The sequence below is a fragment of the Seriola lalandi genome, unplaced genomic scaffold (genome assembly GCF_002814215.2).
Source record: "Seriola lalandi dorsalis isolate HSWRI2012SDOR001 ecotype SW California unplaced genomic scaffold, Sedor1 jcf7180002054890, whole genome shotgun sequence".
NCBI lineage: Eukaryota > Metazoa > Chordata > Actinopteri > Carangiformes > Carangidae > Seriola > Seriola lalandi.
Window position 1 is genome coordinate 965,964 of NW_019525442.1, and position 14,202 is coordinate 980,165.

The 14,202-nt window shown below is 39.8% G+C and overlaps 1 protein-coding gene across 1 annotated transcript in view; it reads right to left on the minus strand.

Annotated features, from left to right (window-relative positions):
- Nucleotides 1-375: 375 nt before the first annotated feature.
- nlgn1 (neuroligin 1) overlaps nucleotides 376-14,202 on the minus strand; it is a 188,848-nt gene continuing 175,021 nt past the window's right edge. Inside the window, exons 5-8 of the mRNA XM_023429204.2 lie at nucleotides 13,776-13,936; nucleotides 10,914-11,070; nucleotides 9,833-9,910; nucleotides 376-9,498 (exon numbers count right to left, since the gene is read on the minus strand). Of these exons, the coding sequence (XP_023284972.1) occupies nucleotides 8,902-9,498; nucleotides 9,833-9,910; nucleotides 10,914-11,070; nucleotides 13,776-13,936 (993 nt within the window). The 3' untranslated portion in view covers nucleotides 376-8,901. The remainder of the gene's footprint in view (nucleotides 9,499-9,832; nucleotides 9,911-10,913; nucleotides 11,071-13,775; nucleotides 13,937-14,202) is intronic.

Here is a 14,202-nt window from a genome sequence, read left to right on the forward strand (position 1 = left end):
AGAAAATGTATAGAGGATGATTTGAATAAAGAAAATCTCAACATCTTTTTGGGCAGCACTTTCTTCCCATTGCAGATGTTGGATTACAGATGTTTACCTGCTACCCACATGTGCTTCCCAATTAGAATGTAGTAGGTAGGAATTGTGACGCACAAGTGCTGACCGGCACCAGCGTTTAGTCTTAATAAGCATTCCGCTGACGACAAAGCTCGTTCAGCTTTCATTCGTAGAAAACAAATTTAATCTAGACACAAATAAATTGCCAGAGTAATCGCTTGTGAGTGAGGGTTGATGTGTGCTTGACCAATTGAATTAGTCAACTTAGCAAGAACAGCCACAGAAAATAATAAATGAAGACTCAAGAGAAAAAACATATCAGCATATTAAAATCATTTATTGTGCTCCAGAAGAGTAATTACTATTTAACCAGAAAGAAAGACAAGTGACAAATAATCTACATTACAAATGCCAGACCAGCTCACATAGTGCCCCCCTGTTTCAAATGGCATTCGAAGAACAAATCCACATTTAGTTTCCAGACTGCTAGCAAAAACCTCTCAGGATGAATCTGAGGTTTGGTTGTTGTCGTTTCTGCTGCGTTTTGAGGTTAGAAAATGGCATGTTGCGTTACATTCATTCGCAGTGCTCGTTCCTCCCCTCCCTGTCTGTCCTGTACACTACAGCACAGGCTGACTGTCGACCACAGTCAGGGCAGATTTACACTGGAACAAAAGTGAAGCGTCCCCCTAGAACAGGGTTTCTTAAGTATCATCAGTCCCAAACTGTGTGGATTCATACTCACCCAGCTATACTGGCTCATTAAAACATACTGGCGTTGGGATTCAACAGAAATGACTGAAGAAATGCTACCTGGATTGGTTCAGATTTCCCCTCTTTGAATGATGGACACACAGTTTTAAAGGAGGGTGACACTGGATGGGAGTCGTTCTCAACTGGGGGGCATTCTCTGACTATTATCTTACATAAATAAATCCAAATTCAAGTCGTATTCAGGACAAGCCAGATGTCACATGACAAAACAAAACAAAAAACCAAAAAAAACCCAGAATATCCAAAATCTTAACACAGAAAGAGAAATTAGGCACATTGCAAAATTAAACACTGATTGATAAGATGTTTACAAGCCTCAGTTATTGACAATGGAGAATATTTCAAAATATTCTCCATTGTGTATTAACAAGATCAGCATAGCAATTTCAATGTAAATGCACTCAATAAGAGCTGACACAGAATTCTGCCAAGCATGTGTTTTAAAATGTTGAACTATGCCATGGATTCTGTGTCTTTTGTGTGTTTTACCAAACACACAAAGAAACACACCCCTTCTCCATGTGTGCTGCACCCAATCACTGTCCTCAACATGACCATAGAGCCTTGAAGAAATATTAGTTTTCAGTCCAACAAACATGAATTCAGTTACGAACCAGAGACTAAATTTGAAAAAGGTGAGAAAAGAGGTGTATGCTTATGCGTTTATGGTCCAGTGAACTTAAACAAAAGGGGAAAAAATCATAATGTTCCCTGTTAAAATTGCCACAGCATATAAACAGTATAAAAGCTGCAATTAAATTTTAGCTTCTTTTCATCTTTTATTTGCTCGTTTAACTATCCAGTCATGTTTTACTGTTATTAGTTCGTAGTTTAAAGGCCTAATGTTTCCTCTATCACAGGGCAGGTGGGTGAGTCGCCCTGCCTTTAAAAAGAGCTGTTAAAAGAATTTCAGCAGGCTGGGTTTCAGTAGAGTGTTTTAGTGTCCCATGATGGTGCAAGTGCAAATCCAAGTGTCCCATTTTGTCAAGGATAAAATCCTGGGCAACACTGAAGAGTTGGTAAACAGGCTTCCTCATGGCATAGAAACCATTCGCCACATTTTCCAGTTCACTCGCTCCGGTTTTTGCCCTTTCCGTTGTTTCATTTTGTTTTGTTTTCAAAGATATATAATTACATATATAATTACTCCTTTTTAAATAGCATCATTCTTAGTTGAAGATTCAGACATTTGGGTGAGATTGCAGTACAACCTCTGTCATTTTAATTTAGTCATATCAACGATTGATCTGGCCAGACTCTAAAGTAATTTAATCATAACACTTCAGCTCTTATGTCATACATTTAACACCTCTGTTTATGGTGACTTTCAACAAATAAGTTGAGATGTATATATTTGTTCCATTTAGTAAATTTCATTTGCTAGAGCCAGGAATAACAATGATATAATCCCTTTTCTTTTGTCTCATTTTACATTATATCAACACTTTTTTTTACAGCTAATTCGATAAGTAAGTGTGATAAGTGAATTTCTGCAGTGCCACTTATTGTGTAGATGGGTTAAAATGAATTATTTGATAAAGATTTCTTTCATTTATAATTCACTCATGATAAACTGTTAGCCCTAGTGTGTTGAGTCCTAGCCCTTACTCGAAAGCATATGTTGTAAATTAAATGAGTTGAGGTTTTTCCAAAACGATTAATATCAATATTGAAGGTACCCTGTGGAGTATTTGAAAACTAATGGTGCTGCTGATCAGAAATTTGATGAGAAAGTTCCAGTAATGTTAATATCTTATGTGCTACCAGCACATGCATACAAATAAACATAAACATCAAGAGCATGGTGGTAAAATGACCTACATTTCTAAGATTTGCAAGGGTCTGCAATGTATATTGACAATATGTGATAGTAATGCACAATAAAAAAAAAGTAATGCAGCATTTATAGAGAAGAAGAGAAACAAAATGGAAAACTAAAGAAAACAATGCAACTTTCCAAACATTCACAAAAAGCAGCTTTGCAAATGTTTATGAGGTAGGAAATGCATTTGACATGTTTTTTTAGGCCATAATGATAAAGTATTTTGTAGGAAATACTGAATAAACCAAATAATGACAACTTCAAAGGGCAACCACAAAATCCGACTGATAGCCACACATGTAAGTATCATAGACGGTATATGATGGATGTAGCCTCTGTGATATCACCCATAGGTTTCAGAAGAGTGGTTTTGAAGCTCAGAGTGGGCTGTTCCGCTGTCGCCATCTTGGCAGTGCCTGACTCTGCCTAACTCCCAGGTAATCCAAAAATGGGAGAAGAGATGGTGCGAGTGTAGAGCTGAGACTTCGGTGCATCGGTTTAATAACTGTGGCAAGCATACACTTCTGTTAGCATAGTTAGCACAGCTGGTCGTCATACGCAAAGGCTAACCCAAGGCTAATTAATTTGCTGGCTAATTAGGTAGTTAACAAGCGAAACTAGCAAGCCAGGTTTGGTGAATGATACGTAATTAGTGCTAACACGTAAATAAAATAATATAATTTCACTCACCTAAAAAAAAACAAAACAGGTATATGTTATTTTAGTCAATTAACTGCACAACAAGCCAAATTGTTTGTCCAATATTTGCATCCAAAATCCTCCAAAAGGCACCAACACTACAAATGCAGCCGAGAGGTCACATTCAGTGACTCGAATTAGCTGAGGTGATGCCTAGCAGACAGCTAGTGGCTAGACAACTGTGACAGCACCCCCTTCTACTCAAAGCAACCATACCCTCAATTATGCATAACTTTAAGCCCTAACAACATTTAAATGGGTGAGTTATATAAAAATTCACCTAGCATACGGTTGTCGTGAGGGTGGAAATTAGCTGTAGAGACCAAAACTGTTCTTTGTACCAGGCTGTAAACATGTTTATTTCTGCTGTAAAGTTGGGCATTTAAACATGGGACTCTATAGGGATTGACGGGCTTTTGGAGGCAGCCTCAAGTGGCCATTCGAGGAACTGCAGTTTTTGGCACTTCAGTGTAAGTTTAATTTTTCAGCCCTGGAGGTTGCAGCTTAATAAGGATGTGTCAACAACAGACAGTGCCAGCTGAGTGGACACTAAGCTTGCTGACAGGCAATAAACATTTTAACACAAAACTAGTGAGTATTAATGATGAAAAAGGTAATCTCCAGGTAAAAAAAACTGGTAATTAACCTTTCTTTTCACTTATATTATCCAGGTTGAGTCATTTGTAGATCAATTATATAAGTTTATTACGAAATGCAGATGTCCCCCAACGTGGCTGCAAGAGAGCTTATTATACAACTTTAAAGCTAGCAAGTGTTTCAGTCTTATTAAAAGAAGTTGGATCCAGTCTCTGTGGTCAGTGAGTGGTTCCTTATAGTCTTTTCCCATGCTGTGTATTTTAAATTTCACATCTTCTCAATCACAGAGATGCCGTGGCTTGCTGGTGCTCCAATCTGTCACGCTATGGTCTACTGTAGCCCACTCTCAATTTGTGCAGCTAGCTCAAGATTTAATCAATCTCCCAACATTCTTACTTTTTTTTCTTGGTCTGCTTATGTAAGTTTTCAGTGACCTATGTTATGCTGTCATTGGCTTTCTCAATATGTACAGCCATGGTCAGGGTCATCCTGTGCTTTTAAAGTTGCACTTTCTCACTAACGACACTGTTTCAATTTGTGTCTGTTACCATGCTTCTCCTCTGCCGGTTGTTAGGCATGTTAAAGCTATTTAATGCATTTCCTCACTTATATAACACTTGATTCATGAGTCATTTCAGCACCTCCTGTCTAACAGCTTTTTAGTCTGTCGGTGCAATTTTACATCCTCAAGCAATCTAGCAGTACTGCTTGTTCTGTAACTGGGACTGCCTTATTTGTGTTTAGTCACCACACTTGCTAAATCTTGTTAGCATTTTCCACCATACATTAAAATCATTATAGCCTCTAGCAAGTCCCATTTTTAATTTCAAATGTGTCAGGTGCTGTCCAGCACTTCTCTCACTTTCCTCACGCTACACTTGGCTTGCATTTATCATCATCAATCAGACAATTGAACACATGGCAAGTTATTAATTAGCATTCATCCTCAGCTGTCAGCTACTTAGCATGGCTCTGCAACTGCTTGACTATTTACCCATCACTGCAATTACATGTTTAATTCAATGGGTGGCCCTTGCTTTGCCCCATGTCATTTCACTGGAGAGCAGTGATTGAAATGGGTGGATGCTCACTAATGTACTATCCCTATCCCTGTTATATTTTCATGGATAGATGTATTTTTATTAGCAACATGTTACTGATTTAGAAATGTAGAGCCAACTGTCAATTTTTCAGAAATAATGAAAATATCAGTCTGTGCATTCCATTGCATTGTATAAACTAAAATAAGTTATATTTAATTTCTCTTTCAAAAGTTACTGTAATTTGTCAATCAAAATCAAAAGTGAAGAGGATCAGGGGTGCCTTGAAGTGCAATGTAACAAAAGTACAGGTATGTTGTGACCCAGAATGTTTCTTAGTCAAATGGAACATGGATCCAAATGTGATGGAAAGCGGGTAGGTTGGGGCTCTGCAATAAAACAGTCAAATGCTGCAATCAGACAACATAAAGGGTTTGTCTTTTCAGATGGCCACTCTGTCAGATTTATTGATCATAATGTTCTTGTTGTGACTTGGCAGAGAGATATGGTAGGCTACACGTTGGACCGCGACCAATCATAACTTGTTATTTTCCACAACTTACTGAAACCAACAACAAACGTTCATGTAAACTTTTACTTAGCTGTGTATACGACTGCGAGAAATGGTGTGCTGGTCCTTCAGTTGTCACATGATGCTGCATTATTCCTCAAATCTGAGTCCGAGTTGGGCCATTATTGGGCTGATACTGTGCAGTCTGATCCCAGCATGGTTGAGAGTTGGAACATAGTATATTTTAAAATTAGAATATATGTATTAAGAACATATTGGTCATTATATTGTCTTGAATGGAAGGGGTTTTAGCTTACATTAAAATGTTCTCAGTAAACAGTAGCTTCCACAGCCAACAATAGTGTTTCATTTTCAACCAAGGTTCCCCTCCATATCTTGTATTTCAGCCATTGGCATAGGTTACAAAAAAAAAGCCATGTTGCTTTTTATATGGGTCAAATAAATCTTGAGCATGTTAGCCTATATACAATAACTTGAATAGACACCAAAACACTTGGAAAGCCCAGGCCTTATTATTTAGCAGATGGCTGAGTGTGAGGATGCTTGCACACATGTTCAATTTGCATGTTTGCATGCGTGTTGTGGGTGTTGCCAATCAGACACTGGCAAGCTGAGTGCTAGATCTAGAAAGCCAGTGGCCCGTCCATAAAGTGTCAACAGACCTACAGGACGGATTGTCCCCACATTCTGAATTTTTTTTTTTTTTTATGTTGTTGGCTTGTTTGTACAGATAAGGGTATGACAAAGTCCCTGGCCCATGAGGATGATGTGTGATAATAGCCTTGGAGTCTGTCTTTTGTTTAAATCAAAGATCAAGCCCTGGCAGCTAAGTTCATCCAGAGAAACAATCTGGAGCAAACAGTTGTAATTAGTTTATTCAATTTAAATCTTATCCCAAAAAGCAACTTTGGCTATAACAGGCTAGATTTTTTTTCCTCCCCATCCAGCTAGTCTCCTGCAATGTTATATGGGGTCACAGTAGTCTGCACTCATTATTTTGAATGACTGCACAGTGTTTGTGAGTGAGCCAAAAGGGGCAGGATGTATTCTCACAACTGAGGCCTCCACACATCTACACTTTAGTGAAGGGAAAACAGGGAGTCAAACGTTTCAGCTTACCAAGTGGCATCTCTGCGCCAGCACACAGACAACAGGCTTGCCATCCAGGGTATTCTTCTCTCTGTCTGTTCTAAAAATCATCACTTTATCCCCACAATGACTCCAAGCTCTTAAGCGACTGGATCCGACTGCAGTCTGCTTAGCTGTATGACACGTTCCTACTTCGGTGGCTTCTATCGTTAGCTGCCGAGGCGCCACTGACCTAAAGATGTTAGCAACAGCAGACAGCCTTGCAGGAGATGGTAAACGGAAGGTGGTGTGGATGGGAGGGGAAATCGTTTTGCTCAACAGCCCAACCTGTCAGCTCAGTGTAAAAGAATGAGACAGTAGAGAATCTCTAGTAGAAAAAGAGTGGAGCCGAGCGAAGAAAAGTAGTATCTCTTTAAAGTAAGGTAAAGAAGGGTGACTGTGGGTCTCAGCTGCTATCAGGAGGTATATTTGCTTCCTTCTTACAACACAATGTGCCTCCAAAAATGATCAACCTGGGGTAAGAATGAAAACTACATGAAAAGCGCATCATGGGAATTTACCTATCCTGACCTCAGCTTTTTGTCCCATCCGTCTGCTGTGCATTTCCAGAGAGATCCACCCAGTGAGATCTGTCTGTGCTTGGCCTCTGACTTATATTAGTCATGTATAAGTAATTCATGTTTAAACAGCTCTAGAGAACCTGGCCGGATAAAGAAAAAGAAAAGCTACATAGCCCAGAAATTCACTCTTCCACCATGTTTTCCACTACAAACACCCTCCATTTCTTTCATACCAATGGGAATCCACTGCATCACTCCATCGGCACACCTCCCAATTAAAGAAAAGAAAAATGGGTAATGGAATAAGCAGTGTAGGTAATTACTTCTATACAGTAAAGTGGTCCAATAGGTACAATAGCAAATAACACTGATTTCAACTGAAGGTACAATGAGTTTGATTGATACAGTGTAATGTGATTTGAACACTATCAAAAAGTAGTACCAACACACAGAGTACAAAACTAGTCCTTATATGCCCAGCTCCACTCAAGCTATATTATGTTATGCAAGAAAGTTTTACCATATCCCCGGCCCTTCCCCTTCCTGTCCCCAAATCGAGCCCACAACATCCACAACCTGGAGCTGCATTTCTCATGGTCCTGTGAGGGTGTGTGTTTTCCTGTAATCCAATCAGGAAATCCGTCTGAAATTACTCCAATGCAAGGGAGAGGGTGAAAATTATTCTTAATAATGACATAATCAGCAGAGCAGCCATTAAGCAGATAAATTGTCATGCGCATCGTGCTAAAATATCCAATTATCCTTTGTCCCCCAGCTCTCGGTGTTGAAGTTGGAACTGCCAGAAAGCCAGTAGGTGGATCCCCACTTCCCATTGGTTCAGTCCTGCTGGCAGGTTTGCAGTATAGGGGCCCCCCAAGAGAAGAGGGCTTAAACAGCCTTGGTGCTTAGTGTACAGATCTAGATATGTAAATAGGTTCTATACAATAAAGTTGTTCCCAATCCTCAAAAATAAATGGATGAAAAGTATCTATGACATTTTTTTTTTCCTCAAATTGATTCCATTGTGCATACAGGGTTTCTTTTTTCCTTGATATTTTCAGTCCTTCCTTTGTTCTTTTCAACAATTGTTTTTTGCCTTATCTTACATAGCCTCCATTTATGAAAGTTAACACATGCCTACATCTACTCTGTGCCCCACAGAGTAATCTGCAGTGTGATGCCAAAGGAAAACAATATGTTTTCTTTCTTTTACAAAGTGCTTCCCTCTTCTCACCTCCGAGGCGTGTCTGATGCTCTGTTCTGCTTCCAGATAATACCGTCAAGCAGTCATTTGTCAAAAGATCCCGAAGGCCATATCTGTCGCTAGAAAGAAAAAGTAGTTTACTGTACCTTGTTTTGCTGCAATATCAGAACAAAAATAACGATAAAAAACATCCTCCTCTTTGTTTTAGCTTGTGAGGTTGTTTTTCTTCAACCCTTATTTGTACTTTTTTCTTCTTGTCTTTTATTTTTCTACAAAAACATAATTATTCTTTTTTTTTTTTTTTTTTTTTTTTTTCCAGAAATCCCTTGACTATATTCCCTCAGGTATTAACAGGGTGTTGTAGAATCCCAGTGTAATTCCATGGGTGTCTGGCAACTCCAGGCTGGCGTTTCAGCTCCTGACATATGCGTTTGTCAGCATGTCAGCCTTAAGTCCCTGCTGCAGCAGTGGCATTAGCTTTTTGCTTCAGCCATCAGAGTCCTGCCTGTGTGGGTGCATCCACAGGGCTATACCCGGGTGGTGGAGTGTGAGTGTGGGTGGGGCAGGGTGTTATTCTGCCCACTGCTGGGGAAGGTGTTGAAAGAGTGGAGCGAGGTGAGCCCCCCCATGGTGCTGGGGATCATGGTTATGGTGTTAGGCGTCATGAGTGGGATGTCGTCTGGTGAGCGCCTCATGGCCAGAGTGTAGTCCGGTGGGCAGGCAGTCCTCAGCACCACATCGTGCGGGTGCAGGGAGTCACCCACCCCCCTGCAGTCCCGGTCCAGGTCCGAGTGCTGCTTCATCTGCAGGGACATGATCTCCTCCTCCTGAGTGTGGGCTATGTCATTGGCGGCACTCCGCTGGGGGCTGCAGCGCCTGTGGACATCATGCCGACGCTTGTCCTTCTTGTAGTAAAGCGCAGCAAAGGCCAGAATGTTGAGGAAGAGCAGGGAGGCTCCAACGGCGATGGTCACTGACAGCTCAGTGGAGTAGTCACGCTGGTCCACCAGGTGTGGCTGGTTGTGGCTGTCCTGGGTCTCGGTGGGGAACGGGGTCGGGTTGGGCCGTTTGGTCACCAGAACCTTGGGTTTTGGGGTGCGGTTGGTAGCTTCTGGTGGAGGGATCTGAGGACAGCAACAACAATTGTCAGCATATAATTGATTTGTCTATCCACTTTGTGCTACCACAATCTGAATTTTTTAATCAGATTTATTTAAGAAAGAAAAGCCTCTGCACACAAAATTAGTCCAGTACAGGCATTTAGTTAAAATGCCAAGCTGTAGTCCTTAAACCTTCTAGCAAAATTTGCTATATTTGCTATACTCGACCCTCTTGCACCTTATAATCATGGCTTGGGTGCAGTTCTCCTTTCAATTTTAAAGGTAAAGTAAAACTAGTCAGCGGCACAGGGCGTTAATTTGTATAAGCAAGAAGTGATAACGATGAATTACTAGTAACCTTGGTGGTGGTTGGGATGAGCTGAGTGACCTCATTGAGGCTGTGCAGATGAGGAACCAGCTCCAACCACAAGTTGACCTGCGGAGAGGAGAGAAAATGAAAGGGATACCATATATGAGATCCAAAAACAGAAAAAGACTGGCGTCTTTATATAGATATATACAGTTTATATATACAGTACAGTTCACCTGGAATCACTGAATCTAACACCAGTGATCCTGGATAACTGGATTCAACAAAGTTATAAACTAGCTCTATTAACTCTGTGCTTTCCTATACAGCTGTGAGCCCATTCAGATGACAGTGGCAGAGTTGTTAAATACAAGCCAATCCATTGTGACACCATTAGATGGATATTAAAGATATTCAATTATCAGTAGGTGAGTATTTAATTTCAGATCAGGTTAAATCCATGGGGAAAAAAAAATTATTTCAGTAGCAGAAGCAGTAGTAGTAAAGTTATTTCTGCTGCCAAAACTACAAGAAGAGAACTATAAACACTGAATGAAAAAGAAGAGGCAATTAGATAAATGTTGCATCTATAACTATCCAAAGATGAGTTTTTAAAAGTGACCACAGTTTTTTATGATTTTAATCACCATCTGTTCTCTAAAAAGCATCCACATTCAAAGTAGCCTCATGTTATCTTCAGCTGCAGTGAATTAACAGTGTAAGGGCTAAACTGCAACTGTTGTGAGTACAAGAAATTGAGTACAATTAATATGCAACTATAAGCATTATTTATCAGTAAACTTACATAACTAGAATGGAAAGCAAATTGACTATTATTTTACAGTAGATACTGACAGTAATTGGGGTGTTGATGTGTGTTGATCAATTCCTCTGAAATACTCCAGAGCAGGTGAACTGTGCAGCATAGGTTACCACTGTAATCTACCCTAGTGTATAGTGAGCAAGCTTCATCAAAACATTATGAAAACCCAAGTTGGCTTAGTCGCTGTTTCTTCCCAAGATCTATGTACTCCCCTCCAGGATGGCTACCATCAGTATTCAGTAATGCAAGCGTTAAACAGCAATCAACATCAAAACACAAATGGCATTCAGTGATATGTGACAGTACCTTGTTGGCACGGTAGTGCTCTTTGACCCGGGGCTTCAGGCCAATGTGCAGGTAAAGCTGGTCTTTCTGGTTGTAGCGAGTCCATGCCACTTCTTCAAAGCGATTGGGCTTGGTGTGAATGAACTTGGTGTCCTGAGGGACAGGCTGGTTTGGGTCCCTGAGAGGAATGAAGAGGGAAAGAGTTTCCATTGAAATCATTCAGAGAGAGGTGAAGTCTGCAGAACAGTACACAAGCACATTTGAAAGACATGATGTTCTATCTCACGGACAATGCAGTCCTCTCCTGGCCAATCAGTAATAGTTACGTCATCTTGTGGTTGTTTACTTCAGAGGACAAGAAGGACTACAGCTACACTAAAGTTGGAGTGGACCTTTTGAGACACAAGCGTCTGGTTATTAAAATTTTAATTTTGACCCAAGTACAGCATCTCCCTCAGGCCAATCAGTGTAATTATGAAAATACTGGAAAGCAGTGGTGAGATGCAGCCCCAAGGTTTCATCAAATTTTAATCAACAGTGTCTGAGATATCACACCTGATAAAATGGAAAAAAGGTCAAAAGGGGAATTATTGCTCACAGATGATTGGTTTTCTATAGATTCGGATTGAATGAAAAGGTCTTAACATGGCTAATAACTTCACTAATTTCCCTCATGTGAAGTTTTATTCAAATGCTAAAAAGCTAGCATATCACAGTTTTTATATTATAGATCTCTCACTGGGAGTTTACCTATTTACATAATATAACTATAAATATATATAAATAAATATATAATTTGTACATGAAAAGAAGTTTCCAGCCAAGGCATATGTTTTAGTAAAGCTGCAGTTTAGCCATGCTGATGATTTGCACAGAGCATATGCTTCAGTAGTTTCTATTAACCAAACTTGAGAAGTAACTTCTATTTTGATCTTATGTACCATCTACTTCTGATAAACATTAGAACTCAGACATAATAACATAAGGTTCACTGTAAATGCAGGTCAACCCCATATAAACGCCCACCCCCTTACATTTAGTTTATACAGAGGAGCTTACAGAGGATATTCAGCATGTGATTCCGTGTTAAATAGACCCACTTACGCTTAATCTCAGCAGAACAGAGCCAGCCATGTGAGGCATGGAGGCCCATTCAGACCCACTGAGCGCCCCATTGTCTGAGAGTGGCATATGGAGCCAGCCAGACCTCATCAGGAACACGCTTAACCATTCAAATTGGTGGCATAAATCTCCCAGGTACCCGGCATTCCACGTCAATTTGAGGTTATATATGTAGATCATTAGTGCCCCTCTGTTCCCCTTAGGGCTACTGGGCAGTGCACAGAAAGCCAGTGTCCTCCCATTACACACTCGAAAAACAATTACCGCCATGACTATATGCTGAGAGGCAACATGAGACAGAAGTGGGGAAAAAAGGAGTTTTAATTTTGTCCTATCGAAAATGTCGCTCTTCAGGCTACAAGCATTAATTAAAAATGTATTTGAAGATATGTAGGGTGTATCTGCATAGAATACCAATTACATTGTACAGTCTATAAAATACAATAGCACAATTTACTGATACTGGTCATCAAAACAGAGAAAATACAATTATAGTGAAATTATCAATTAGTTTGTGGTCTTGTAATGGTAGCTGCATGCTCATTAAGTGTGACTGCAAATAAATGCCCACAAAAATGGTTTAAACAACCCTTTGGCTGTGTTTTTATAGAACTATGCTACATATATGAACATGCTGAAACATGTAAATCAGGGTCCTCTACAGGAAATTACTGGAAAGCAGTGGGGAACCGTCAGGGCCTTCTAGGCCTTCCTAGAAGGCCAAACATATCAGCATTTTTAATGCCATATTTAATCTCTTTCATTTAATTAATTTTCAAATTATTCTCTTCTAATTCAAATTTTAGCCTAATTTTCTATAACGTTTGCCCCGGACATGAAAGGGTTACTGTCCTAAAAACCGTGAAAATACAATTATCCAATCAGATCTTTCTTTTATTTGTTGTCTGTCTGCAGAAAAATGGTGAGCTGGTTCACTCATTTGTTAGGACTTCATAATCGGGACCGAGGGCCTGAACCTCTCATAGCTGCACGTTTTTGTTTAGAAAGTGGAAAGTGAATAACCTGATCACATTTTGATTTATAGTGGGTGGGAGCAAATATCAATGCCCTAGGTCTTCCCAAAGGCTCAAGGCAAAAGCTGCCTCACAGGGTTTATGGAATAGAATGTTTTTTTTATAGTAATCGCACCGTGAATTGGTGCTGCTTATGCTGTATACTGTAGCACAGATTTCCATGTCCAACATTTAAGTGTTCTGCAGCTTTTTGCAAAAAAATAAATGTCTGTAAATGAAGTTTAAAGTGTGCAGGAAGTGCTATATTAAAAGAAGCTACTTTGACTCCAAATCAGTCTTTGTGTATGTAAAGATGCTTAAGGTAGAAATTAACAACAACAGTCTCAGAGTTTTCATGGTCCTTTGCCACCAAGTGGCATAACCCCTTCCAAGGTTGTTTGAGTTCATAGATGAAATATTGTCTTACAATAGCATGAGAAAAAGAGGATAAAGCGAACACAGACAAAGTCTGGATGCAACTATCACAGACATCAAAACTGAAATGAAGGAGTTTAACCATTATTTACAGCAAGATAAAAGTACTGTATACTCATAGTTCCTGAGCACATGGGTGTACAGTTAGTTGTAGGTTTGAGTTGCAGCTTCTTCAGTCGGTGTACCGATAGTTCAATCTTAGACTTTCAAACTAGCTACCAATACATCTGAACTTGGTTAACAGGCTCTGTTAAGTTACTGTTCCAGTCCACGGGCGATAGCATATAGAAAGTGACATTTAGTGTGTTCATACCCTGTTTTGGCAAAGTTTGTCCAGTAGGTCATGACGACTGCACTGAGCATCACATCGTTCTTGGAGAAGTTGCAGGGAAACAGCTCCGTTGGTCCAATCATCGGTAAGCCAAACACATAAGGGATCTCATCTCCATGTGCTGCATCTGCCCACGGTGGTACCTAATGAGCAGCAGATGAATCAGATCAAATCAGATCAGTATAATTACATTTATGTGACAGATACAGGACATTAAAAGGCATTATTTTTGCTGCTGACACACAATGGATATGACGATGATGCACAAACACAGACAGATCAAAGAAGCTGGGGAAAATACCATATTTTTTGAGAGAGATGGGAAAATTAGATAAGTTTTTAATATTATTTTGCCTACCATATCTGGCCCATTATTCAGTGTATTACAGAGAGAGATGAGATGAGAAAT